The sequence below is a fragment of the Rattus norvegicus genome, chromosome 8 (assembly GCF_021556685.1).
Source record: "Rattus norvegicus strain SHRSP/BbbUtx chromosome 8, alternate assembly SHRSP_T2T, whole genome shotgun sequence".
NCBI classification, from domain to species: domain Eukaryota; kingdom Metazoa; phylum Chordata; class Mammalia; order Rodentia; family Muridae; genus Rattus; species Rattus norvegicus.
The window spans coordinates 111,784,426-111,811,896 of NC_141541.1; the positions used below are offsets into that span (position 1 = coordinate 111,784,426).

At 45.4% G+C, this 27,471-nt stretch overlaps 1 protein-coding gene across 4 annotated transcripts in view; it reads right to left on the reverse strand.

The window, feature by feature from the left end:
- Nucleotides 1-7,740: 7,740 nt before the first annotated feature.
- The window catches only part of Bfsp2 (beaded filament structural protein 2), a 57,257-nt gene continuing 37,526 nt past the window's right edge, over nucleotides 7,741-27,471 (reverse strand). For 2 of the 4 annotated variants that reach the window (XM_087563397.1, XM_087563399.1), the window contains exons 5-7: nucleotides 16,119-16,247; nucleotides 9,280-9,500; nucleotides 7,744-7,977 (exon numbers count right to left, since the gene is read on the reverse strand). In XM_087563397.1, the coding sequence (XP_087419523.1) occupies nucleotides 7,974-7,977; nucleotides 9,280-9,500; nucleotides 16,119-16,247 (354 nt within the window). In that variant the 3' untranslated portion in view covers nucleotides 7,744-7,973. 4 annotated transcript variants of the gene reach the window in all.

Below are 27,471 nucleotides of genomic sequence, written 5' to 3' on the forward strand. Positions count from 1 at the left end.
GGGGCATTCTTGATAGATGATTGACTGTGGGTGTTGCCAACTGTGGGCAGGTGGTCCTGCAGTGTCTAAGAAAGCAAACCGAGCAAGTCACGAGGAGCAAGTCAGTATTAAGTGTTCTTCTGTGGTCTCTACATCAGTTCCTGCCTTTGGGTTCCTGTCCTGACATCCAATCATGATGGACTACAAGTCTAAGCTGAAATAAACCCTTTCCTCACCACGATGCTTCTGGTTATGGTGTTTATCACGGCAATAGGAGCCTTAACTAGGGTTCGAATTATCGGGGGTATATTTCAGGGGTATTCGCTCTTCTTTCAGTGGTGAAAATGAGTCCTGAAGCTCATCTTGCTGTTCCTCGGAGTATACTTTGCTCTCCCACCACTCTACATCTCATTTAAACCTACACAAAGGCTTTTGGTGTCTCAGTAGGAAGGCACATCCAACCTGTGGCTGGTAGGATGCACAGGGTCATTGAACGAAGCCCAACACACAATGGACAGCTTACTTAGAACACTGAGACCTTTTTTGTGTTGGCAATTTTTTTTTGTTACTCAGTTGCGAGTTTTTTTTTTTTTCCCAAGCATGAACTCTGTAGATGGCAATGTCATGATCCAATGTCAAAAAAGTTGGGCATGCATGGTAGGGCTTAGTAGACTTCTGTCTAGAAACGGTTTTATTTCATGAAGCTTTGGCTTTAGAGTCAAGAGTAGAAGAGACTCCTGGGACAATCGATGCTGGTCAGCTGGAGCTAAGAAATTAGCAGTGATTAAGAGGAGATCAACATCACCGAGGTGAAATCTTCTGGGAAATGTTTTCTGAGAACACGAAGAGGTTATGTTCCAGAGGTAGCCAAAGTTGTGCTTTGTGCTGCAGCTGTATTTGGTAGTGTGTAAGAGTCACCAGGTGGTACTGGTTTTGAAGGCATGAAGAGGTCATGAGAGCATCTGAGACTTGGCACTATGAGAGGCCATAGACGGTCATTGGTGAAAGAAAGTGCAGCCTTAGTTGCAGTTGATGGCCCAGGATTGAAGGGGTCATGCAAAGGAGTTGAGGCTTGGTATCATGAAGGGAGCCTATCAGAGGCTATTGGTAAAGCCTAGTTACAGTGGAAAACCCCAGCATATTGGGGATGCCAGCACCAATACCATGGGATGATCACCAAAAACAGCAGCAGCAGTAGAGTGGAGTCAACCAGAGCCTAGAGTGCTACAGAGGGCAGAGCTGGCGAATTGATCCAAGCCCTTTGGGGGAACCAGAAGATCATGTGTGGATAAGAACATTGCAACAAGAATCTGTAAAGTCCAATTTGCCTTGGACATCCCAAGATGTTAGAGATGTCAGAGCCATGGGATATCTGCCAAGAAAAATGGCTCACAGGGAGTGGGAGCAGCCCAAGAGAACAAAGTTTGTTGCTGCCGAATGCCAGATCTGCCAACACCAGTCACAAGGGTGAAAGGAGTTGGAGGTCTGAAGAGTGCTTTGACATCGGACATGGAGACTTGGAGTTTGGAGTTCGTCTAGCTGGTTTTTGGTCTTGCTTTGGTCCAGTATCTCCTCACTTTGACACTTTGGAATGGTAATGAACATCCTGTGCCATGATACGTTGGAAATATGCGATCTGCTTTTTGATTTCGATCTTCCAGGGATTACAGTTAAGAGATTACATGAATCTCAGAAGAGACCTTGAACTTTGGACTTTTAAACACTGTTGAGATGGTGACAGATTATGGGGACCTTTGAAGTTGGACTAAATGTATTTTGCATTATGCTGTGGCTAGGTATGGCCTCCATAGACTCATGTGTTTGAAAACCAGGGAGTGGAATGTAGTGGTTTGAATATGTTTGGCCCATGGAATGCTGTACTAGTAGGAGGCGTGGCCTTTGGGAGGAAGTGTGTCACTGTGGGGTGGGTTTTGAAGCTCTACCTACTTGGAGGAGTGCGGCTTTGAAATGAACATTCCTTTGTTTCAAAGTCAAATGAACTCTGTTAAAACAGGTGAAGCCATTACGCAATCTCGTTTTAATTTTTAAAGGTTTATTTTTATTGTTTTAAATTACGTGTAGGTGTGTATACTCGAATGTGGATATGTACATGTGAGATCAGGGGCCCCCAGGAGGCCAGAGGCATTGGATTTCCTGAAGCTGAAGTTACAAATGGTTGTAAGCTGTCTGACAAGGTGCTGCATTCTGAACTTGAGTCCTGGGGAAGAGCAGCCATTGGAACTTCGGAACCATCTCTGTAGCCAGCATTTACGTCAATATAGAGGTGAAGAGAGAAAAGAAAACGAGTTTGGGATTCTGAGTTAAGCTTTGAAATATTCCTGAAACAACTTGGATGTATACATTTTTTTTCCAAGTAAAAGTCTCATGGGATCTAAATATATAAATATGCACGGATCGAGTAATTCTAGGGAGGATCCAGTACTCAAATTGAGATAGGCTGTAAGGGTAATATGTAAGCGAGATTTGAAGACTTGGTCCCAAAGAAATAATGCAAAATACCCCATTAATAATTAAAATATCGATTACCCCATGAACGATAAGAGTTTAAATATATGGGAATCATTAAAAATGACTAAAATTAATTTCACCTGCTCATCCCACTGCCCAGCTTTAGAGGATTTAAAATCAGCCATGTTGCTTACAGTCTGTTTCTGTAGGCCCAGGCTGGATTATGTACAGGTGAGTTAGCATTCTGCACATACTGTATTGCTGGTACCTAACACACGTTGCTATGCACCCGGAATGTGTAAATCTTTATGGAGGAAGATGATTTAATCCGATAGGGAGGAGCTGCTATGGGGCATGGTGGCTTCTAGCCCATATTTCCCACAACTATGTAAGTCCACTGCAATGCTTCCCCAGGACAGCTTGGTACCCCAGATGCTTATCTTGTCTACTCTGGCTCACCAGAAACTAAACGACAGAGCTCGACTCTCCATGAGATTATGATTTCCTGCACCCTTTGTTTTGTTTCTTCTCAAAGCAACAAAGTGTCACTAAGTGTTGTAAGTTCGAAACTTCTTTCTTTATTGTCTCATCAAGTTTACAAAATAGACATTTTTTTTCTTGTTTGGGGTATCAGTGAGAACTTTAGCTGTAGGAACACACATATATGCACTGACACATGCAAGCACACATACACACCATACATACACATACCATACACATACACACACATATACACATCACACACATACACATATACCACACATACACATATACCACAGCACACATACAAGCACACATGTATACACACATGCGCATATGCACACACATATATGCACACACATACATGCACACACACTACACAATGCACATATGCACACACATACATGCACACACACTACACAATGCACATATGCACACACATATATGCACACACATACATGCACACACACCACACACATATACACATCACACAATACACATATACCACACATACACACACACCACAGCACACACACAGGCACACATGTACACACACATTCACCTATGCACACACATACATGTACACTCCCACGCCACACATATACCTATACCACACACACCATACCATACACACCATACATTTACACACAGGCATGCATGTGTTTACATATGCACATATGCAGACACATACATGTACACACACCATAGATATACCACACATACACACATACCACATACACATATACACACCACACACACACCACACGAACATACATGAACCACACACATACCACATATACACACACAAACATACATGAACCACACACATACCACATATACACACAAACATACATGAACCACACACATACCACACACACACACACACACACACACACACACACACACACACACACCTTGCTACCTCTCCACCTTGCAAAGCTGGCTCTCCTAATATGCAACATGGCTTTTGTGTGGGATGGAGAATTACTCAAAAAGCCTGACTCCCCATAGTGTGAGTTACTGTCCGATCATAGGAAGAGGAGAGAAGAATGTTTCCTCCGGAGCATGAGAGGGAAAATTGCATTTTCTGTTGACTGCACAGATCTGTCTATGCTGGGATTCTGCTTAACCTTTTGTTCAAAATAACCAGCCTATATGATCTAATTAAGCCTCTCCCTCCGGCTCCGAACATAGCTTTATTGCTCACTCCCCGGGAACTTTATCCCTGGGTTTGCTTATTTGATGGCAAATACATAGTCTGAGTGGCCCCTTCCCTAATCCCTGTGTTGGAATATCCGAGTTATACATCCCAGCCAACCTCTCATGTGTCACTTGAGGTAAGATAACCTTGTGGGGACCATGAAGTACTTCCGTCTCACAGTCTTGGGGCTGTCAGATACATTGTGCCCATGGAGGGCAGAGGCATCGACTCTCATGGAGGTGGAGTTAGTAGGCAGTGGTTCTTGTGACCCTTTGGGAGGGTCTAAGGACCCTTTACACAGGAGTCACCTGAGACCACCAGAAAACACAGATATTTACATGACAGTGCAAAACAGTAGCAAAATTATAGTTATGAGGTAGCAACAAAAGTAATTTCGTGGTTGGGGGTCACCAGAATATGAGGAACTGTATTAAAGGGCTGCAGCATGAGGAAGGGTGAGAACCGCTGTATTAGAGCCATCTGACATGGAATCAAACTAGGGTCCTCTAGATGCTCTTACCAGCTGAACTGTCTTGTTAAACCACCATCTTGTATTCTGGAACCGCCCCACCCCACAAAAAAAGACTATCTTGTGCAAACTGGGTGTGGTGATGTATGCTTATAATTCTACTACTTAGCGGGTGGAGAGAGGGATGAGCTCAAGGCTCCCCTCAGCTACATAGCAAGCTTGAGGTCAGTCTGGGCTCCATGAAACCTCGTGTCAAAAACCAGAACCAAATCAAACCAACAGTAGCAACAACAACAAAAACACGCCTGTAATCCCAGCACTCTGAAGGCAGAGGCAAGTGGCTCTCTGTAAGCTCTAGGCCAGCCTGGTCTACATAACGAGTTCTAGGTTAGCCAGGGATACAAGGAAAGACCCTGTCTTTCGTTTTTAATTGGTTATCTGACAAATTAAGCCAGGCATCTTACATTTCTGTTCGCCAGTGGCAACCATTGATGAGATGGCTGTACTTGCCCAAATCCTATATTGCCCAGAGGGGCAACCTATTGGGCCAGCAAGCTGGCTCATGGGGAAAGACACTTGTCATCAAGACTGATGACCTGAGTTTGATCCCTAGGATTAGCACGGTGGAAGGAGAGAACCAACGGCCAGAAGTTGTCCTCTGACTCCACCTGCACCCCGACAAGTTCCTCCCAGCGGACCAATAGATGTAACTAAGTAAAAACCCACCGGTGAGGTGACCCAAGGGCTTGTTGAAGAATGAGGGTAGGGCATTTAAACAAAGCCCAGTGTGGCTCTCAAAGAATCCTGTTGCGGAGAAGCAACTGAAGTCAGACCCCGATATCTATCTTCATGCCTTTGGGGGGAGAAAGTGAATCCAGGGAAGGGGCCGTGCACACTATAAAGTGCCACTGCACTTTGTTTAGTCCTTGCCCCACAAAGATCGTCAACCCACGAGAAACGATCCTCCTTTTACGGGTATCCCTCAAATCTGTCAAAACATTTGAGCATCAGTCCATGCTTAAAAGCATTACCAATGACCTCGTAGTAAAACTGAGGGACATTGTTTTCAAAGGATGTGGGATCCCAAAGCTTATGGGTGTTATCATGGTGTGTGTGTGTGTGTGTGTGTGTGTGTGTGCGCGCGCGCGCGCATGCGAGCGCGTGCGTGTGCACACCTGGAACCTGGAATCCATGCAGTTGAGTTGCACACTGTGGAAGGAGCGTCAGTGCGACTAGGAGGAATCCAGCCAAAGCCCTTTACCCATTTACTCCAGAACAAATGCTTGTCACCACCGGCAGCAGCCTCCCCCACCACCTGTCAGGGAACCACTGCCAACCGCTAATTGTACCACGGTGTTGTGAGAGGAAGCCTGACTTTAAAAAGGTGCTGGCAGAATCCAGGGGCCAGCGGGGCCTTTTCATACCTGCTAATGAAGCCTCATTAGAAGCAGCAGGAGTTTGTGCTGGGAACTGAAAGCAGCAGTCAGTCACGATTTTCCCCTGCCAAAAGGTGATTAACTTCCTGACTCGAGGCACCTGCTCTCGGAGATTTGCAGGGCAGAAGAGTCTAAAACGTGCAGCCCCACGCAGCGTGCTTCTGGGAGAAACTCTTGAGAGTGCGCGCGCATCTACTCTCCTAGCCTTCCAGTGACTTCCAGATTCTGCGTGGGGTCCTCTTCACCTTCCAGGCCCCAGGCTGTGTAGAGGTTGGAAACTGAGGTCTTGGCTTGGAAACAATAATTAATGATAATAAGAAAGAAAAGAAGGCGACCACGTGACCTGCAGCTCCCAACAAAGCCGGGACAGCTGTAGTGTCTTCCTGAGTGGCTTTTGCACCCAGGTGGTTCAATTAGGAGCCGTTCCTAGCGTGCAGCTAGAGGGGAAGTGGATGCTTGCCTGAAACGGAGCGTAAGTGGCGTCTATTTCTGTGCTTCAGACATTGAATTATATAAAGATACCGTGTAGAGTCTAAGTAGCTGGTCTTCTGGGAGACTCAAAGATTCACTTTCTTTGGTCCTGCAGGCCAGCAAGGAAATCTACCTGACACAATCCCAACCAGGACAGCTTGCTTCTTCTAAAAGGTTTAAGACCGGATTTTTGTTTTGTTATTGAGACAGAATTCCTTTGTGTAACAGCCCTGGTTGTTCTGAAACTCTTTGTAGACCTGGTTGTTCTGAAACTCTTTGTAGACCAGCCTGACCTCGAACTCACAGAGATCCTCCTGCCTCTGTCTTCTGAGGGCTGAGATTAAAGGTGTTTAATTAAAGGTGTTTAAAAGCACCCGGCTGTTTGTCTTTTAAATAAAGATAGACAACGTTTATTTGTCTTTTTGGAACTTTACATATGAAGGTCTTCAAATGTTCCCACACTGGGTATATCGCTGTTGGGGTGAGCAGCTCACAGTGACAAAGGGACAAAGACTGAGCTTATCATGGTCTAATTCTGTGTAGCAGGCAGGTAACAGAAACAGAAGTGTTTATTTTTGTGGTGTGGTGGTGGCGACGGTGTGTGGTTTTAGAAGCACTGAGAGCCTGGGATAGGACACAGGTGGTGGTTTCAGTTTTAATCTGAGGGCAGGAGAGTCTTGCCTGTGTGGGAAGCAGCTGCATTGAATGTATTTGGCTGGCTCAAGCCTTGAGAAGGTTGTCGTGGGGGCTGGCTGAGGATTCCAAAGAGAAATTTTGAGGCTGCAAATGGGTGAGCAACCACAACCTAATTAGTCCCCCGTGGGTTGAGACCAATGGAGAGGTCTATGTCACAGGCAAATGAGATGTGTGTGTGTGTGTGCGCGCGCGCGCAAGCACGAGCGCTCCTGTGGCATTTGCATGTGACCAGGGAACCTGTCAAGTGCAGAACTTTTGAATGAACAGCACTTGTGTGTTGAAAAAACCAGCGGTTGACCTTGAGGCAACTCACTCAACAAGTCCAACATCCCTTCCAGAAGCATCTAAGAATGGCTCCCAGTAAGGAGAGTAGTGTAGAGTATATGCTTAGCATGTATGAGGCTCTGGGTTCTATCTTTTGAATCAATGAAACAAACACACATACACCTAAAATACCAACCCAAATCCCCAGAGGCCCTGGGATCTGCAGATAGAACGAAGGGTTTCTGCACCAACAGCGAGTTAACCACAAAATGGCAGACTGAGAGCCGCACGCAAAGTATTTATTCAGAGAGGCCTTGGCTGTTGAAGCTACAGACTACATAATTGAGGGCAGAAGGGCCCTCGCCACTCCCAGGAAGCCTTCCAGCTCCCTCTGAGTCAGCTAAGGGACTCCAGCAGCAACTGAAGGTCTTCAAACATCATCACCAGTGGGCTGCTGAGGAAGGTAGAGTTTCTTTGTGAAAAGAGGAAGTCGTTTTTGTTTTTCCCGTTAGCTGAAAAGAAACGCAGGTGAGTCAGAAGCGACAGAAACAGAACATCGGTGAAGATACCACAGTAGGAGTGTGGGAAAGGAAGCCATGTTACGAGAAAGAGTTTGGTCTTTGGAATAAGACAGTACCAAGGTTCGAACCCCTGTCTTGTGGTTTGATGGATTTTGGACAGATGACTTCCAGAACTCTGGGACGTGAAGTCCTGTCAGTAACTGGGATGTGTGCTGTTCTGGTGGACACAGGAGGGATTGAGAGCAGCCGGGGTGAGGGCTGGACATGTCTTTAACTACATTTTACCCCCGAACTCCTCCATGTTTATTTTAATGACTTTATGTATTTATTAATATGTGTGGAGGAATCTGAAGGATTTAGTTTTGTTAGGAACATCTGGCTTTCATCATTCTATAGAAAACCACTGCACAAAAAGACAGTTGGGGGAGAGCAATGGCGGTTTTTCCACTTGAAAGGAGGGGCTTGCAGGTGGCTCTGTGGTTGTTCATCCAAACAAAGGGATGCTGTGCTCTTTGAAAGAGGGCCAGGAAGCCTGGGCTCTAGTCCCAGAGTTGCTTCAACCTCCATGTGTGACCATGGGCAACCCCCCAACCTCTGTCCACATGGGACTTACCATTTTCTCTTGGGTTGTGAGAAATTGGACTATGTGATCCCTACGTTGTCTTTTGTACTTTACTTTTATTTATTAGTATTTGTGTGTGTGTGTGTGTGTGTGTGTGTGTGTGTGTGTGTGAGCACACATGTGTAAATGCTCACACACACATACACGCATGCCATGGTATATAACAGTAATCAGGATGATTTTATGAAGTCAGTTTTCCACAAAAGGGACAGTGGCCAACTCCTCCGTCACTCCTGACACATTGCTTGTCATCCCTATAGAGTCCAAGTTAAACAGTTTTCTCAGCATCCCTGTAGGCTAATATGCCACTCAGAAAAGAGGAAGTCGGCAGGAAGCCTCCTCAAAATATTTGAGAGTAGGGCTGGAGAGATAAATGGCGGCTTTCCTGAGGACGTAGGTCCAATTCCAGCACCCACGAGGTAGCTAACAGCTATCTAATCAATTCCTTCTTCCGATCTCTGCGTGTACAATACAGGTGATGGACAGACTTACATGTATTGTGATAGCTAGCGTCATCACGGGCAGTTTCATGCAGTGCTGGGGGTGAAAGCCCGGGCTTTGTGACTCCTAGGCGAGCTCTCTCTCTTTCTCCCCATTCAGCCCCACCCCCATGCCCCACGTGCATCTTTCTCGCAGATTCGGAGGGACCAAAGCACACCACTTGTTCATACTTGCTCTCCTCTCTGTCCAGCAGGGCGTGGTAGGATGCCACATCCTTCTGTAGCTGGCCCTTGCACGCCAGCAGGTGTGCCCGCTCCTGCTGTTGCTGCTCTGTCTCTGAGTGGATCTCTGCCAGCTCTGCCTCCAGCCTGCCCACCACGGCACCCAGGTTCTGCAGTTCCATATCATGCCAGTGCTTGGCATCGTGCAAGGTGTTTTCCAGGCCTCGTTTCTATAAAAGAAGGAAAGGGCATCATCGTGGGCTCTCCAGATAGGAAATGTGTGACCGATGTGTTCTGCCTTTTTTTTTTTTTTTTTTTTTTTAATGATGTCGACTCTGTAGAATGACAGATGTCAGTCTTAGTGGCCTGGGGGAAGAATAAGAAGGCAACACTCTGCTTTACGGATGTTTAATAATACATCTTTGGCAGGTCCTGTCCTGTTGCTCCTTGGTGAGTTTCAGCTGCCTCACAGGGAGCTGGAGATCCTCTAGCAGGGATCCAGGGTCTGTGGAGCTGATGGCTACCTCCCTCAGGCTTTCAGATCGTGCCTCCTGCACTGGTGCCTCCAGCACAGACATCTACCTCAGCTGTGGGTGCTCCAGCTGGAGAAGAGGGGAGAAGATGCATCCTGGAGCTCCCTTCCAGTCATCATGGCCACGTCTGGATCCCGAGTCTCAGCTTTTCCATCTCCTGTGAGGGCTTCTCATTCATGCTACCTTTTCTCCTCCCAACACTGTGGCCTGGGATCGGACATTTATCACCTGAGGTCAGCTCGGTGGCCTCTTTGTGCATTGCCCTGCTTTTAGTTTCTGCCTTCTACATTTTCCACACAGCTCCTATAGTGCCTTGGCTACAGTACACATCTGGGTTTCTATCTCCTCTGCTAATCCACACCAGTGGCACCCAGGGACCCTAGTACGGTTCCCATGACTGGCTCTGTTTTTCATTTCGTCTCCTACTCTACATTAGTGTTGACATTTCTGGTCTTGGAAGCTTATGAGGTTCATAATGCTTATTTTTTCCTCCTCTTCCTCCTCCTCATCCCTCCTTCTCTTCCTCTTCTTCCCCCTCCCCCTCCTTCTCTCTCTTCCTCCTCCCCTCCCCCTCCTCCCCTTCCCCTCCACCTCCTTCTCCTCCTTCTCTTCCTCTTCCTCTTCTTCCCCTCCTCCTCCCTCCTTCTCTTCCTCTTCCTCTTCTTCCTCCCCCTCCTTCTCCCTCCTTCTCCTCTTCCCCTGCCTCCCCCTCTTTCCCCATCTTCCTCCCCACTCCTTCTCTTCCTCTTCCTCCTCCTTCTCTTTTTATTTGAGACCGGGTCTCACTGTATCGCTCTGGCCACTTACTATGTAGACCAGGCTGGCCTTGAACTCACAGAGACTCATCTCCCTGCCAAGTTGCTGGGGTTGAAGGTGCACACCACTATGTAAAGCTGCATATTGTTTCTTATACCTGGACCGTCCCTCTCTGTCTCTCTAGTATTCTGACTTGGTTCATTCCTACCCACCCCCAAGTTCAAGTTCGGGGTCACTTCCCTAGGAAGCCTTCCTCGGTGGCCCTCAGTCCCGACTGTGACTGAGTTGGGTTAGGAGGTCCCCCATGCTTCCATGGCTCCCCAAGCACATGCATGCCCTTGAACTTACCACAGGGGTGTGCCTTTCTCACAGAATGGTGGCACTTAGAAGAAAACTGGTCTGTGTACCCTCAGTGTCAGGAAAGGACCTGTGCAGGCCAAGTGTTTGGTACATATGTGTCACATGGATGAAGGCACCTGCTACATAGTTACCTCTTATTTTCCTGGTGCTCTCTCTTCCTGTCAGACTGAGAACCTGTTTCTTATCTTTCTGTGTACTGTGCCCTGAAAGCTAGCACAGGCTAGTCAGAAACTAAGCATCCATGTGCCCATATTTAATAGTTCCATGTATAGTGGCCCTGTGATTTAGTACCTGGCTTTGAAGAGATTCTTTTCTTATTTTTTTAATTACTTATTTTAGGTGTATGTGTATGCCTAAGTGTATGTCCATCACATGTGGGTAGAAGCCCACAGAGGTCAGAAGAGGCATTGGATCCCCTGGAACTGAACTCACGGACGTCGTGAGCTGCTGTGTGGGTGTTGGGTGTTGGGAACGGAATCTGGGTCCTCTGCAAGAGCAGTGAGCGCACTTAACTGCTCAGTCCTCTCTTCAGCCAAAATCGTATGATTTTTAATTTTGTGAATTCGTGGGTTTCTGAATGAGAGTGTGTACACATGCGTGTGGGTGCCTGTGGAGACCAGATGAGCCCCTGGAGCTGGAGGAAGTCACCTGACATGGGTTTCAGTAACTGGATGTGGGCCTTCTGCAAGGGTAGCATGCAGCCGCAGTACCTACCTTTTTTTTTGTTTTTTGTTTTTTGTTTTTTTTTGGTTCTTTTTTTTCGGAGCTGGGGACCGAACCCAGGCCCTTGTGCTTCCTAGGCAAGCGCTCTACCACTAAGCTAAATCCCCAACCCCCAGGGCATGCTTTTAAAAATAGACTTCTGACTGCTGTAGCCAAAATAGAAGATCCTTGTTGGTGGTACTGTTAAGCAAAGTCATCATATTAGCTAAATCTTGTGAGTGTGCGTGCACGTATGTGTGTAAATCAGAGGACAACCTCAGACATTATTCCTTAGTATGCATTTCTTTTTGAGGCAGGGTCTCCCTCTGGCCTAGAACTCACCCAGTAGGCTGGGATGGCCCTCACCAATGCTGTGATTACAAGGGCACACCTCCACGCCCAACTTCCACGCCCCTCCCCCACCCCTCTCTCTGCAAGTTCAGGAGATGGAATTCAGGGCAAGCCCTTCACTGACTGAGCTCTCTCCCCAGCCCATGGGTATTCTTTTTTTTTTTTTTTTTTTTTCCTGGAGCTGGGGACTGAACCCAGGGCCTTGCGCTTCCTAGGCAAGCCCTCTACCACTGAGCCAAATCCCCAACCCGCCCACGGGTGTTCTTAACTCCACAGGATGATGCATGAACTTCCAGTTAGATGCCCGGTCTAGCGCCTTTTAGGAAGCAGTGCCAGATACTATGAGCTAAGCCCAAGCAGCCTCTGGCCTCAGTTGCTATTTAGCTTGTGGGATCTGTGAGCCCTTTGCAGCAGTGGGTGTGCAGAAATGGCCCAGACTTTGAGGATTTGTTCCCATGGCCTTGGGTTTTCTCTCTTTCGTTTTATACAGGAAATACATTTTTGTTTTGAACAGACTTCTGAAGTACGTCCCCTCTGTGAGTTGTTGACACTGGATCTGTAATAGCTACTACTTACAGAAACACATCATTGGGGGGTTGGGGATTTAGCTCAGTGGTAGAGCGCTTGCCTAGGAAGCGCAAGGCCCTGGGTTCGGTCCCCAGCTCCGAAAAAAAAAAAAAAAAAGAACCAAAAAAAAAAAAAAAAAAAAAAGAAACACATCATTGGAAGATGCTCGGGCTGCCTGCCTGTAGTTTTTGTTCCATGATCTAGGGGGGCTCCCCATGTGGCCTGCGGGGTTTCCTTCATGACTCAGGATATTGTCGAGGGGTACACTCACAAGACCCCTTATCAGAGATCCTGTGGACCTATATCCTACCCTTAAGAGTCCATGTTCTGCATCTTCACCTAACCTCCTGACTTTCATTCTTTACTCCCCCACCACCACCCCAAGGAGAAGCATCACTGTGTAACCCTAGCTGTCCTGGAATTCACTATGTAAACCACTATGGCCTTGAACTCACAGCGAACCCCTTGCCTCTGCTGCCTCCTGAGTGCTGGATTGAAAGGCTTGCACCACTATGCTGAGCCAAGCTCCCGATGCTCTAGAAAGAGATGCTTGGTTCTTCAGAGACATTTGAGCCTGAGCAACTATGACCAGGCTCCTGTTGCAGCTTCTGGAGAACCTAGGGACATGGAGAGACAGCACCAGTAACACCCTGAGACCACAGAGGCTCTCTGAGGACTGAAAGAGACTTTCTTGAATTGTCAAATCCTCCAGAAAGCAAGATAATAATTACTTTTGGTAAATGCTGGGCTTGAGTTCCACTAAATACAGAGTTCCATAGGCCTAATGGTGCCCGGCTTCCAACACAAACAGTATCCTGGTGGCAAGGAGAGCTTTAAGTCTGGCTAGCAACGCTGTCTGCCTTACAAGAGTAATGGGTACCATGTAACCATGTATGCACAGGTTGTTCTGACTCGGGATAGCTGGATAAGCTATCTCCTCCCCCCTCCCCTCCCCTCCCCTCCCCCTCCCCTCCCCTGCTTCTCCCCTCCTCCTCCCCTCCCCTCCCCCTTCTTCTTCCCTGCTATTCTCAGTCTGTGCTCCTCATCTTGGCTGTTAAGGCACAGTAGTGGGAACTTTGATCTATTAGAACCCACGGGGGACAGAGCTAGCCCGTCTTAGGCTAGTCATAAGCATAGGTGGAATGCCATTGCTCTGAAGTCTTCTGGTTGGCATGTGAGTTCCTTTTTCCATTTGTCCCAACAGTTAGAAGCATGGGGTTAAAGTAAGGTGACCAGATGGCGGATGGTGCCAACTCAGGGGTCCAGAGTTGGTGGTCATAGTTTTGCATAATAAATTATAGTAGATGCCATTTGTTGACTGCTTGCCCCTATCGGGTACAGTGTAGAGAGCTTGACATACATTATCTAATTAGTCATGCCAGTGACTTTGTGAGGTCAGGTCTATTCTGATCTTAGGATAGATCACATTTCCAAAGGCAGCTGCAACAATTATCACCATCCTGCATGGTCTTTCTCAATGTGACCTTGCCAAGAATCAAGGCTCATTGGCTCTTCTCTTGTGATTTCTTTGACCAGTAGAGTACGATATACATGATACTCAGAAACTCCAAAGCTAAGGGGTCAGAGATCTGATCAATTTGTGCTCACTCTATAAGGGAAATAAGGTGCCTCATCAGAAGTCCTGCGGTAGCAAAAAGACCTCCACAATGCAAGGGCCTCCAAGCCAGCTATAGGAAGAGGTCTCAGAGAACAGGACACAGATTCACGATTGAGGCAGCTCACACGTGAGCTGAAGAAGCCACTGTGGGTGTCTCAACCCCAGCAGACACCTTGAGGGATGGGAAGAGCTGTCCTGCTGACCTCTTCCTCAATCACAGGACAACAGAGCACATGGCTCCCTGTTGTCCTAAGCCACCAAGACAGCAGGTAAACAGGACAACTAAAATAGAGCCTTACTAGACAAAGGCAAAAATAGCTTAGAGGACCAGTGAGGAGAGGAGCCTGGGGTTCAAGATCACGGTCAAAAAACACATCCCAAATTCACAGAATTACTCTGTCTAGGAGAAGAGTAAAGACAGAGGTAGACTTCCTGGTGGATGGGTACATTCTAGATCCTGCCTCAACTCTACCCTTCTCTCTTTTTCTTTTTTTTTTTCTTTTTTTTTTTCTTTTTTTTTTTTTTTTTTTTTTTTTCGGAGCTGGGGACCGAACCCAGGGCCTTGCGGTTGCTAGGCAAGCGCTCTACCACTGAGCCAAATCCCCAACCCCTACCCTTCTCTCTACTCACCAAAAAGTAAACAGACTGAGTCCTATAGTGGGGCTGGTCTCTCCCTTGCCACTCCCTCACATGCTGAGCCTTGTGATTCTTAAGGTGACATCAATTCCTCTACAGACGTCTCTGAATTCCCTAGGGGTAGAGGCCCTGTGCCTTATGTCCTCAAAGCCCTTGGTATAGCTCCTGGAACATGGTGAGTTCTTATATAGAGATATAAGATAGACCAATACAGTTGTATTGATATAGAAGTAAAAACATGCTAAGATACACATATGGTCCAACAACACTTTGTGGTTAGCATGATGGGGAGATGCTATACTATCCTCATAAAGCTTAGCCCAACCCAGCCCAGAAGGTGGAGCTTAATTTAGTCATCTTAGGAGCTGTGCAGGGTTGGGTCCAAGAGGCCTGTGAATACCTAAATCTATACATGTAACTCTTTTACAGAAATAGATATGTGCATATGACCTAAACGTTCCGCCTGCATATTTCCTTAAATCTCATGACGTATCTATAGATGACCTACACAGGCTATAATGCACAGCCGTTATGGAGATGATTAGGCCGTTTAGGGAACACTGAGAATATAGGCTGCACGCATGCAGAACAGGTGCACTGCTTTTCCTGAAGGTTGATTGAATCCACAGATGGTGAAACCATGGCTACAGGGGGCTGACTATAATTATTTTAATTACTAATAATTAATAGTTGCAAGGCACCTGCTTGCAAACCACAGCGAGTCGGAGCTTACTAGGCATCTGAGGTAGAGTGTACCAGAGGGAGAGCTTGAGACAAGGACCTTGGAGCTTATCAACTCCAAGGATTACTCCCAGGAAAAGGAGGACTGACCGAGGAAAAGACAGGGCAGGGAAGACGCTAGGCAAGGGTGTAGCATCCCTGAAAACTGGCTACTGCCCAATACCATGTAAAGCTCTGTACAGCTGTCCCCACTTTGAAGTTAGTAGACTGGGCTTTCAAAATCATCAGTCTATCACTGTCTGGGTCAAGGGCATGTCCTGCCTTCTTAGATCAGGAGTCTTCTGTTTGGCTGATGGCAAGTCTCTGAAGAAGCAGGGCAGCTGAGAACGGACAGCTGTGAGTGTCAGCAGCCAACATTCCCAGCAGTGGCAGGTAAGGGCTATTTCCACAGGGCCCTGCCGTGTCCAGGGCACTTGTTAAGTATGAGTCAGTATCTGATGATGTTCAGAAGTCAGAAGATACTTCAGGCACCCAAACCGCATCCTGTGGGAAGGAAGCCCTTTGCGAGCTATGAACTATGAGACATCAAACCGACCGTTGAGAGTTAGACATAAAAACCACCAGGCCTTTCTTGGCACACTCACCAGAGCCCGTAAAGATTCTGTCTCAGCCTGGAGACTCTGGACTTGGCGTGAAGTGTCGTGTAACTCTACACTGAGGGCAGCGGCCAGCTTTTCTTCTTGGGTCTGGGATACATGGACTACCTCTGTCTGCTGCTGTGGAGAATAAGGTCTCAGAGTGAGCTGGGATGAGCTGTAACCTGAATCCACCTTTAGATCATTCTAAAAGGACTCTCTGCCAGACTAAAAAGCACCCCCCCTTTTTTTTATATATATAAACCTGCTAACCCATTCATATACAGAAAAACTGCTTTGAACCTTTGATGCCTAAAATAGAAAAACATTCAAAAAGATTTACTAAAGACTTGGTGAAGGCTGGAGCACATGTAAAGTATTTGTTTAGCATGCGCAACCTCTGTTCTAGTCCTCTCTCTCTCTCTCTCTCTCTCTCTCTCTCTCTCTCTCTCTCTCTTTCTCTCTGAGAACAGTAAGATGTCTCCTCTCCTCCCGCTCTAACCACGGTCTTCCTGTTTCCAGTTTCGCATGCTTCCTTTCATAAATATTTCATGCACTGACTAATGACACGGATACCATCTGAGATCTATAAAGGAATTTCGCTGTTCCGCAACATTTCAGAACTATGCTTGCACAAGCGGAGGGTGGCTACGGCATTGCCAGGTGATACGATCTTATGGGCCCAGTGTTGCATGTTTAATCCATCATCGATCTGAACATCCTTGGGTGGTACACAACTGTATCTGTAGATAAATATGTACTACTGCCTTCTCTAGTTTTACTGTGTGTTAGTAATCGGTCCCTGCCAGTATATCAAGGGGAGCACAGCCTTTGAGCAGCGACATAGCACTGCCTCGTTTGGAGGTACCATCATTTATTTAGCTGTTGCCCGTTGGTGGACATTTTGATTGTTTCCAGATTTTCCCTGTTTCCTACAACAGTGTAAAGCATAACCCGAGATGCCTCGAATTCCATCCAAGAAGGCACCCCTGAGGGACAAATTATTTAGACAAACCGTTTTTACGTGAAGACAGAGTCTTGTTACATACCATCAATCTCCCAATCCCCCTGCCTCAACCCCCCAAGTGCCGAGAGTGCATGTGTGCAAATTATCCTTCAGAGAACTTGTAACCCTAGGAGACAGTGCCAGGCCCCCACACCTTCTTCAGACAGGGGGTTTCCTTGTGTTTACTTTCGTGTGTTAGTGTTCTGCCTGCATATATGCTTGAGCACCATGTGTGTGCCTGGCGCCCATGGAGGTCAGAAGATTGCATTGATTCCTTGCAAATGGAGATACAGAAGTCTGTGAACCACCACGTGGGTGCTGGAAAATGTACCTGGGTCCTCTGCAAGAGCAACAAGTGCTTTAACTGCTGGGTCGTCTCTCCAGCCCCAGGTTTTCTATCTGGATGGATATATATATATATATATATATATATATATATATATATATATATATATATATATGTGTGTGTGTGTGTGTGTGTATGTATATATGTATATATATATGTATGTATGTGTATATATATATTATATATATGTGTGTGTAGTTGCTTGGATTTGGATTTGAACTCAGGACTCAGGACTTCTGTGCTCTTAACCACTGAGCCATCTCTCCAGCCCTGGATCTTTATATCTTATAGCCATATTTTTCCTTTAATTTTTAAAAATTGCACTGTTTACTTGTATGTGGGGGCATGGTGGTGGTGGTTGCACACGTGTCACAGCTTATGTGGGTACACATGTACAATGAAAGACTCACGTGGTGGTCAGAGGACACTACAGGAGCCAGTCCTGCCACCACGTGGGACTGAACTCAGGTCTTCAGGCTCGGTGGTGTGTACCTTCGCTGCCCGGCCATCTCTCTGGCCTCAGTCCCCAGTTCATTGTACAAACCAGTGCAGCTGAGTTGTGAACACAGGGGGAGCTCTGGGTGCTGGATCTTTTTATCCAGAGCAAGTTTCCTCCCAATGCACTACGGGGAGCAGGTCCCCTGCTGGTGGGTGATAAAATGAAGTCACTCTCTTCTTTCAGTTCATTCTGATGTGCTATCTCGAGCCAAGCTATAGGCAGAGGGGTCAAAGAAACCTTTATGGTCCCAGACCCTGAGGAGTTGAGACTCAGTGTATTCAGTTAGGGTATATGATAAGACTCAAATATGTTCACACCCAGGTCTTGAAATCTTGCCTCCATTTCTGGATCAGGAGAGCAGGCTAACATTTTGAAATATGGTGGAGCTTTTCATACTTGAAATTATACGTATGGGGCTTGAGAGATGGCTTGGTGACTAAGAGCATCTGTGGCTCTTGTAGAGAACCTGGGTTGGCTTTCCATTACCCACACAGGGAGTAATGACCACCTGTAACTCCTAGGAGATTTGACGCTCTCTTCTGACATCCAAGGGCATTAGGCATGCAAGTGGTACACACATCCGTGCAGGTAAAGCACCCCCTGTACACATAACATTAAATATAAAAATCTTTAAAAAAATATATAGCTGGGTGTGGTGACATTTATATACCTCTAATCCCAAGCACTTGTGACTCAGAGGCAGGCTTTGAATTTGAGGCCAGCCTGGTCTACACAGTGAGTTTCCAGGCTAGTCAGGAGTACATAGTGAGACCCTATCTCAAAAGACCCACAACACACACACACACACACACACACACACACACACACACACACACACACACTCTCATGTTTGGGGAGATAGCTCAGTCAACCAAAGTGCTTGTCATGTAAGCATGATGATCAGATTCCCAGGCGCCCGTGTAAAATACTGGGTGCTATCATCCTAGAACGGGGGTTGGGGTACAGAGAGGAGGATCCCTGGAGCTCACTGGCTTGCCAGCTTGGCTAACCAGTGAGAGATCCTATATCAAAGATAAGGTGGAAAGTAACTGAGGAAGCTACCAACATTGACCTCTGGTCTCCCCATGTGCACCCATACCTGCACATGGACATGCACATGCATGCACGAGTGCACGCTCATGCACTCACACACACACATGCTGTAATTATAATCAAGTTGAACTTGGGGGTTAAACTATTGGGGGGAGGATAAAGGAAGAATGAGGAAATTTTTTCTAAACCCAATCATTTTTCTGATCACCATTGCCAGCCTCAGAAGCAGCATTGGCTTTGACTCAAAGCTGAAGGAAATACTACCTTGTGGGGTGAGGACCAAACGGGCTCTAGGGGCAGCGGGGCTCTCGGGATGTATAACAAACAAGCAGTGACACTCAGTGATGTCAGAAATGGTCAGTGTCTGGGCTGGAGAGATGGCTCAGTGGTTAAGAGCACTGACTGTTCTTCCCGAGGTCCTGAGTTCAAATCCCAGCAACCACATGGTGGCTCACAACCATCTGTAATGAGAACTGATGCCCTCTTCTGGTGTGTCTGAAGGCAGCTACAGTGTACTCATATATAAGAAATAAATAAAATATTAAAAAAAAAAAAAAGAAATGGTCAGTGTCCTGATAGCTTGTGCACCCAAGTTGAGCTCTCAGGAGCTCTCTCTCTCTCTCTCTCTCTCTCTCTCTCTCTCTCTCTCTCTCTCTGTGTGTGTGTGTGTGTGTGTGAGAGAGAGAGAGAGAGAGAGAGAGAGAGAGAGAGAGAGAGTTTGCGCATGCATGCATGCCTCTCCCCAAGCACTTACTGTGGGTTTGAGAGTCATGCAAGCTCTCTGCTTTGACCTAGAGTTGAGCATCAGCCTTGTAAGAGCACAGTTGTGCTTTCCAGCCCTCACAAGAACATGACTGTGACTGTGTTGTGTTCTTTGTTGTGAAGAAAGGCAAGTCACAGCTCCTGGGGTCATAAGGGCTCCTGATCTAGAAGAGGGGGGCACTGCCTTAGAACAGCAGTTCTCAACCTGTGGGGCACGACCTCTTTCACAGGGGTCACCTGAGAGCATTGGAAAACACAGATATTTGCACTATGATTCATAATAGTAGCATAATTACAGTTATGAAGCAGCAATGAAAATAAATTTATGGCAGGAGGAATGGTATTAAAGGGTCACAGCATTAGGTTGAGAAATCACTGCTCTAGAAAGAAGACCCTGACAGCAGCCCCACATATCTTTAACCGTCCGCGCACAGACTCTCCATCCTCACAGCCTTTAAGATATTTCTGGCTCATTCTTTTTTTTTTTTTTTTTTTTTTTTTTTTTTTTTTTGGTTCTTTTTTTTGGGGCTGGGGACCGAACCCAGGGCCTTGCGCTTCCTAGGTAAGCGCTCTACCACTGAGCTAAATCCCCAGCCCCTTTCTGGCTCATTCTTAAGAATTGCAGTCTCCCATCTATGTGATCTTTCTGTCCATCTGAGCCTAGCAGTTGAGTGGGGTGTGATGGCACACATCTGTAACCCCAGCCCTTGGGAAGAGAGGCAGGGGGAATAGGAAGGAGTTCAAGGGCATCCTCAGCACCATAGATTGTCCAAGGCCAGCCTGGGCTGCAGGAGATCCCATCTGTCTCAATAAAGAATACTGATCCTGCACTGAGACCACAGCTCTGCTGTTTTCTACATGTGCGGGCTTAGGTAAGTTTCCCTATCTACTCTGGGCCTCAGTTGATTCAGGAATGGTTGGAAATCAGAACTCCTTTCTGGATAAATTGAGAGCTTCTCTGGCAAATGCTTGGCTGTCTCTGTCACATGGTAATCCTCAGGCAATGCTCTGTTCCAGAGTTTTCCTGGCAAGTCTCATTCTGCTGTTTGGATTGGGGCCTTTCTGTCTACTCCTGCATCCTACCCAGCCAACCTCCTCACTAGGTTGTAGGAACTGGGTGTGCAGTGACGACCTAGTATTCCTCATTCCTTCTGGGTAGCTTAATGGCTTTTCACACGTAGGGCATACTCAACGAACTTCATGAAAAAAGTCAACAACATGGACCCAGCACATGCCTCCTGTGCATGGGATTAGACCAGATCTTGTCTCCATTAGGAAGATCAACTATTATAATGTTAAGCCTTATAAACCATTTTGGTGTCCTGTAGTGCTTTTAACAGGCATCTATGCATCCCTGACTTAATCCCTATCCCTGAGGCCCAAAGGATTTGGGGGAAGTCTGGATACCATTCATCTGCTTCAGTGACACAGGGCTTCCTCAGGGGTGTATTAAAAAGTAGTGTGACTCTCAGTGAAACCTCAAAGTGAGCAGAATACTGGCCTGGTTAGGCAGGGTCTCATTGCTCTTTGGGTGGACACAAGAGCAACCTGATTTCTCAAGCTGTTCTCTAGGGTGGAAAGCCAATTCCCAGACAGTATGGAGTCTACCAAAAGAAACAGCTTAGCTGGGGTTGGGGATTCAGCTCAGTGGTAGAGCGCTTGCCTAGCAAGCGCAGGGCCCTGGGTTTGGTCCCCAGCTCCGGAAAAAAAAAACCAACAACAACAACAACAACAACAACAACAACAAAAAACAGCTTAGCTAATGGCCTCATGGGCTTGCTGCCCCACCTCACCAGCTCACATCTGGGATGTAATTAAACATACTGTGCAAAAAGCTAGGAAGAAACTCACCCATGGGTGATTAATTATTGGAGAAGTCTCAATTACAGTATTTTTGTCTTTGTTTATTAAGATCCTCCTCCTCTTAAGGGACTTGTTGATTGTCTCCTAGGAGATGGCTATGTGTGGAATATGAGTGACAGTACCTTAACTCCTCAGCGATTATTTGGATTGTTTCATCTTTGACACTCTCCTATTTTAGAAGTAGTATCTTTTCAACCAAAAGTCATCAGAAAAGATAAGGAAGGACACTTCATATTCATCAAAGGAAATATCCACCAAGATGAACTCTCAATCCTGAGTATCTATGCTCCAAATGCAAGGGCACCTATATTCATAAAAGAAACCTCACTAAAGCTCAAAGTAGACATTGCACCTCACACAATAATAGTGGGAGACTTCAACACCCCACTCTCATCAATGGACAGATCACGGAAACAGAATTTAAACAAAGACAGAGAAGCTAACAGAAGTTATGAAGCAAATGGACTTAACAGATATTTATAGAACATTTCATCCTAAAACAAAAGGATATACCTTCTTCTCACCACTTCATGGTACCTTCTCCAAAACTGACCATATAATTGGTCACAAAACAGGCCTCAACAGATACAGGAAGATAGAAATAATCCCATGCATTCTATCAGATCTCCATGGACTAAGGATGGTCTTCAATAACAACAATAATGACAGAAAGCCCACATATACATGGACGTTGAACAATGCTCTACTCAATGATAACTTGGTCAAGGAAGAAATAAAGTAGTTAAAGACTTTTTAGAATTTAATGAAAATGAAGCCACAACATACCCAAACTTATGGGGCACAATGAAAGCAGTGCTAAGAGGAAAACTCATAGCTCTGAGTGCCTCCAAAAAGAAACAGGAGAGAGCATACACTAGCAGCTTAACAGCACACCTAAAAGCTCTAGAACAAAAAGAAGCAAATACATCCAAGAGGAGTAGACAGCAGAAAACAATCAAACTCAGAGCTGAAATCAACCAAATAGAAACAAAAATAACTGTGCAAAGAATCAACAAAACCAGGAGCTGGTTCTTTGAGAAAATCAACAAGATAGATAAACCCTTAGCCAGACTAACCAGAGGGCACAGAGACAGTATCCAGATTAATAAAATCAGAAATGAAAAGGGAGACATAACAACAGAATCTGAGGAAATTAAAAAAAATCATCAGACCCTACTACAAAGCCTATAACTGGAAAATCTAGATGACAATTTTCTAGACAGATACCAGGTACCAAGGTTAAATTAGAATCAGATAAGCCATCTAAACAATCCCATAACTCCTAAAGAAATAGAAGCAGTTATTAAAAGTCTCCCAACCAAAAAAAGCCCAGGACCAGACGGTTTCAATGCAGAATTCTATCAGACCTTCACAGAAGGCGTAATACCAATACTGTTCAAACTATTTGGCAAAATAGAAACAGAAGGACACTACCCAATTCCTTCTATGAAGCCACAATTACTCTTATACCTAAACCACACAAAGATCCAACAAAGAAAGAGAACTTCAGAGCAATTTCCCTTATGAATATCAATGCAAAAATACTCAACAAAATTCTTGCAAACTGAATCCAAGAACACATCAAAACAATCACCCATCATGATCAAGTAGGCTTCATCTCAGGCATGCAGGGATGGTTCAATATATGGAAATCCATTAACATAATTCACTATATAAACAAACTCAAAGAAAAAAAATCACATGATCATCTCATTAGATGCTGAGAAAGCATTTGACAAAATTCAACACCCCTTCATGGTAGAAGTCTTGGAAAGATCAGGAATTAAAGGCCCATACCTAAACATAGTAAAAGCCATATACAGCAAACCAGTTGCTAACATTAAACTAAATGGAGAGAAACTTGAAGCAATCCCACTAAAATCAGGGACTAAACAAGGCTGCCCACTCTCTCCCTACTTATTCAATATAGTTCTCGAAGTCCTAGCCAGAGCAATGAGACAACAAAAGGAGGTCAAAGGGATACACATTGAAAGGAAGAAGTCAAAATATTACTATTACAAATAATATGATAGTGTAATTAAGTGACCCCAAAAATTCCACCAGAGAACTATTAAACCTGATAAACAACTTCAGCAAAGTGGCTGGATATAAAATTAACTCAAATTAGTAGCCTTCTACTACTCAAAAGAGAAACAAACTGAGAAAGAAATTAGGGAAATGACACCCTTCACAATAGTCACAAATAACATAAAATACCTTGGTATCACTCTAACCAAGCAAATGAAAGATCTGTATGACAAGAACTTCAAGTCTCTGAAGAAAGAAATTGAAGATCTCAGAAGATGGAAAGATCTCCCATGCTCATTGGCAGGATTAGTTTAGTAAAAATGACCATTTTGCCAAAAGTAATCTACAGATTCAATACAATTCCCATCAAATTTCCAACTCAATTCTTCATAGAATTAGAAAGAGCAATTTGCAAATTCATTTGGAATAACAAAAGATCCAGAATAGTGAAAACTATCCTCAACAATAAAAGAACTTCTGGGGAAATCACCATCCCTGACCTCAGGCTGTGTTACAGAGTAATAGTGACAAAAACTGCATGGTATTGGTACAGAGACAGGCAGGTAGATCAATGGAATAGAATTGAAGACCCAGAAATGAACCCACACACCTATGGTCACTTGATCTTTGACAAAGGAGCCAAAACCATCCAGTGGGAAAAAAGATAGCATTTTCAGCAAATGGTGCTGGTTCAACTGGAGGTCAACATGTAGAAGAATGCAGATTGATCCATGCTTATCACCCTGTACAAAGCTTAAGTTCAAGTGGATCAAGGACCTCCACATCAAACCAGATACACTCAAACTAATAGAAGGAAAAGTGGAGAAGAATCTCGAACACATGAGCACTGGAGAAAATTTCCTGAACAAAACACCAATGGCTTATGCTCTAAGATCAAGAATTGACAAATGGGAACTAATAAAGTTGCAAAGCTTCTGTAAGGCAAAGGACACTGTCATTAGGACAAAATGGCAACCAACAAATTGGTAAAAGATCTTTACCAATCCTACATCTGATAGAGGGCTAATATCCAAAATATACAAAGAACTAAAAAAGTTAGACTTCAGAGAATTAGATAAACCTATTAAAAATGGGGTACAAGGGGGGATGGGGTGCAGAGCTAAATAAAGAATTCTCAGCTGAGGAATATCAAATGGCTGAGAAGCACCTAAAGAAATGTTTAACATCCTTAGTCATCAGGGAAATGCCAATCAAAGCAACCCTGAGGGGCTGGAGAGATGGCTCAGAGGTTAAGAGCACTGGCTGCTCTTCCAGAGGTCCTGAGTTCAATTCCCAGCAACCACATGGTGGCTTACAACCATCTATCAGGTCTGGTGCCCTCTTCTGGCCTGCAGGTGCATACATTCAGGCAGAAAGCTGTATGATGTATACATAATAAATAAATAAATAAATGTTAAAAAAAAAAACCCTGAGATTCCACCTCACTCCAGTCAGAATGGCTAAGATCAAAAACTCAGGTGACAACAGATGCTGTCAAGGATGTGGAGAAAGAGGAACATTCCTCCATTGTTGGTGGGATTACAAACTGGTACAACCACTCTGGAAATCAGTCTGGGGGTTCCTCAGAAGATTGGACATTGAACTGCCTGAGGACCCAGCTTTACCTCTCCTGGGCATATACCCAAATGATATTCTAACCTAAAACAAGAATACATGTTCCACTATGTTCAAAGCAGCCTTATTTATAATAGCCAGAAGCTGGAAAGAACCCAGATGCCCTTCAACAGAGGAATGGATACATAAAATGTGGAGCATCTACACAATGGAATATTACTCAGCTATCAAAAACAATGACTTCATGAAATTCATAGGCAAAGGGATGGAACTAGAAAATTTCATCTTGAAAGGTAACCCAATCACAGAACAATACACATGGTACGCACTCACTGATAAGTGAATTTTAGCCCAAAAGCTCGAATTACTTAAGATACCATCCACAGACCATATGAAGCTTAAGAAGAAGGACAGCCAAAGTGTGGATGCTTCAGTTCTTAAAAGAATGAACAAATATTTTCATAGAAGGAGATATGGAGACAAAGTTTGGAGCAAAGGCTGAAAGACTGGCCATTCAGAGCCTGCCCTATCTGGGGATCCAGCCCATATATATACAACCACCATGTCGTGCCACAGCATGACAAATACAGAGGTGGATGCTCGCAGCCAACCATTGAACTGAGAGCAGGGTCCCCGTTGGAGGAGTTAAAGAAAGGATTGAAGGAGCTGAAGGGGTTTGCAGCCCCATAAGAATAACAATATCAACCAACCAGAGCTCCCAGGGACTAAACCACCATCTAAAGAGTACACATGGACAGACCCATGGCTTCAGCTGCATATGTAGCAGAGGATGGCCTTGCTGGGCACCAATGGGAGGAGAAGCCCTTGGTCCTGTCAAGGCTGGACCCCCACTGTAGGGGAATATCAGGGTGGGGAGGCAGGAAGGGATAGGTGGTTGGGGAGGGACACCCTCATAGAAGGAAGGGGAGAGGGGATGGGATAGGGGGTTTATGGATGGGAAACAGGGAAAGGGAATAACACTTGAAATGTAAATAAAAATATCCAATAAAAATGTAAAAAAAGAATAATAAAAAAGAAGTATCTTTATACCTTTTATGGGAGCAGTCAATCAAAAAAGCATCTATGAGATGCTGTGAGGCAAATCAGAAAGCCAGAGAAAAGCATCCTTCTGAGATGGAGACTCTGTGTTGGAAGCACCAACCAAAGCCTCAAGCTGGCTTGAGCTCTGCCTGGGGGTTCTGAGTGCACGAGTGGGTGGGGATCCTTTAATGGACGGTGAGAAGGGAGCCTGCCATTCAGCTGTGGTGACATGAAGGCTTGAGAATGTGTAAAGATGGCCGAGGGTGGCCTTTGCAGTGTCTGTATTTTTCTCAGTAAAGAATCAAAGGGCAGGAGGCAACTACTTCAGCTGTAAGTCTCTATTTTTTCTTTCAGAAGCTACTCTGATTAACTTCCCCGACCCAACAGTGGCAGAAATGTAGTGTGCCACGGAACACGGGGCTGGAATGCACATGCACACGCACACATGCACACACACACACACACACACACACCCCTTACATCCCAGAAACATGATCTTCTTTAATTTTTCTTTAAAGCAAGGTCTCACTTGCTTTATAGCTCAGGCTGGCCTTGAACTTGCAGTGAACCTCTTGTCCCAACCTCCCGAGTGAAGTGATTCCAGGTACATACCACCAGGCCTGGTTGACAGAACTGATTTCTATGCTATAAAAAGAGCCATCGCAAAACAAAGTACAAGGTCCAAAACATACGTGAGGATGGCAAAAGGCATCTGTATGAGGTCCAGCACATCAAAGACCTCCTCGAAATTTGAGAAATGCAGATTGGAGCTACACTGAAGAATTCTTACAATACTTGGTGTACAGCGTCAGTGAGGATGTGGGGACAGGGGTCCTCTCAGATGTATTTTTGTCAGGAATGCAAACTCTCGTTCCACTCTACGGTCTTACAGACTTTGAGATGGTCACCGACAGGAAACCTCATAATTTGTTTCAAACTATACCTCTCTTAAATTTTAATAGTACATCTGGTCCATCATCCTGACTGCTAGAGAGGCCGGATGGCTGCAGCTTAGAGAAAGTTCTTGACCACAGATGCCTCAAGCTGGCCCCGAGGCAGGTGGGGGGTCTCTTGTCTGAGAACAGCAGAGTAGGGACCTGTTTGTTAAGGGGTTGAAAGTCCATGGACCAAATTGTCTGTCTGTCTGTCTATCTCCCCCTCCATTCCTCCCTCCTTCCCTTGTAGCTAC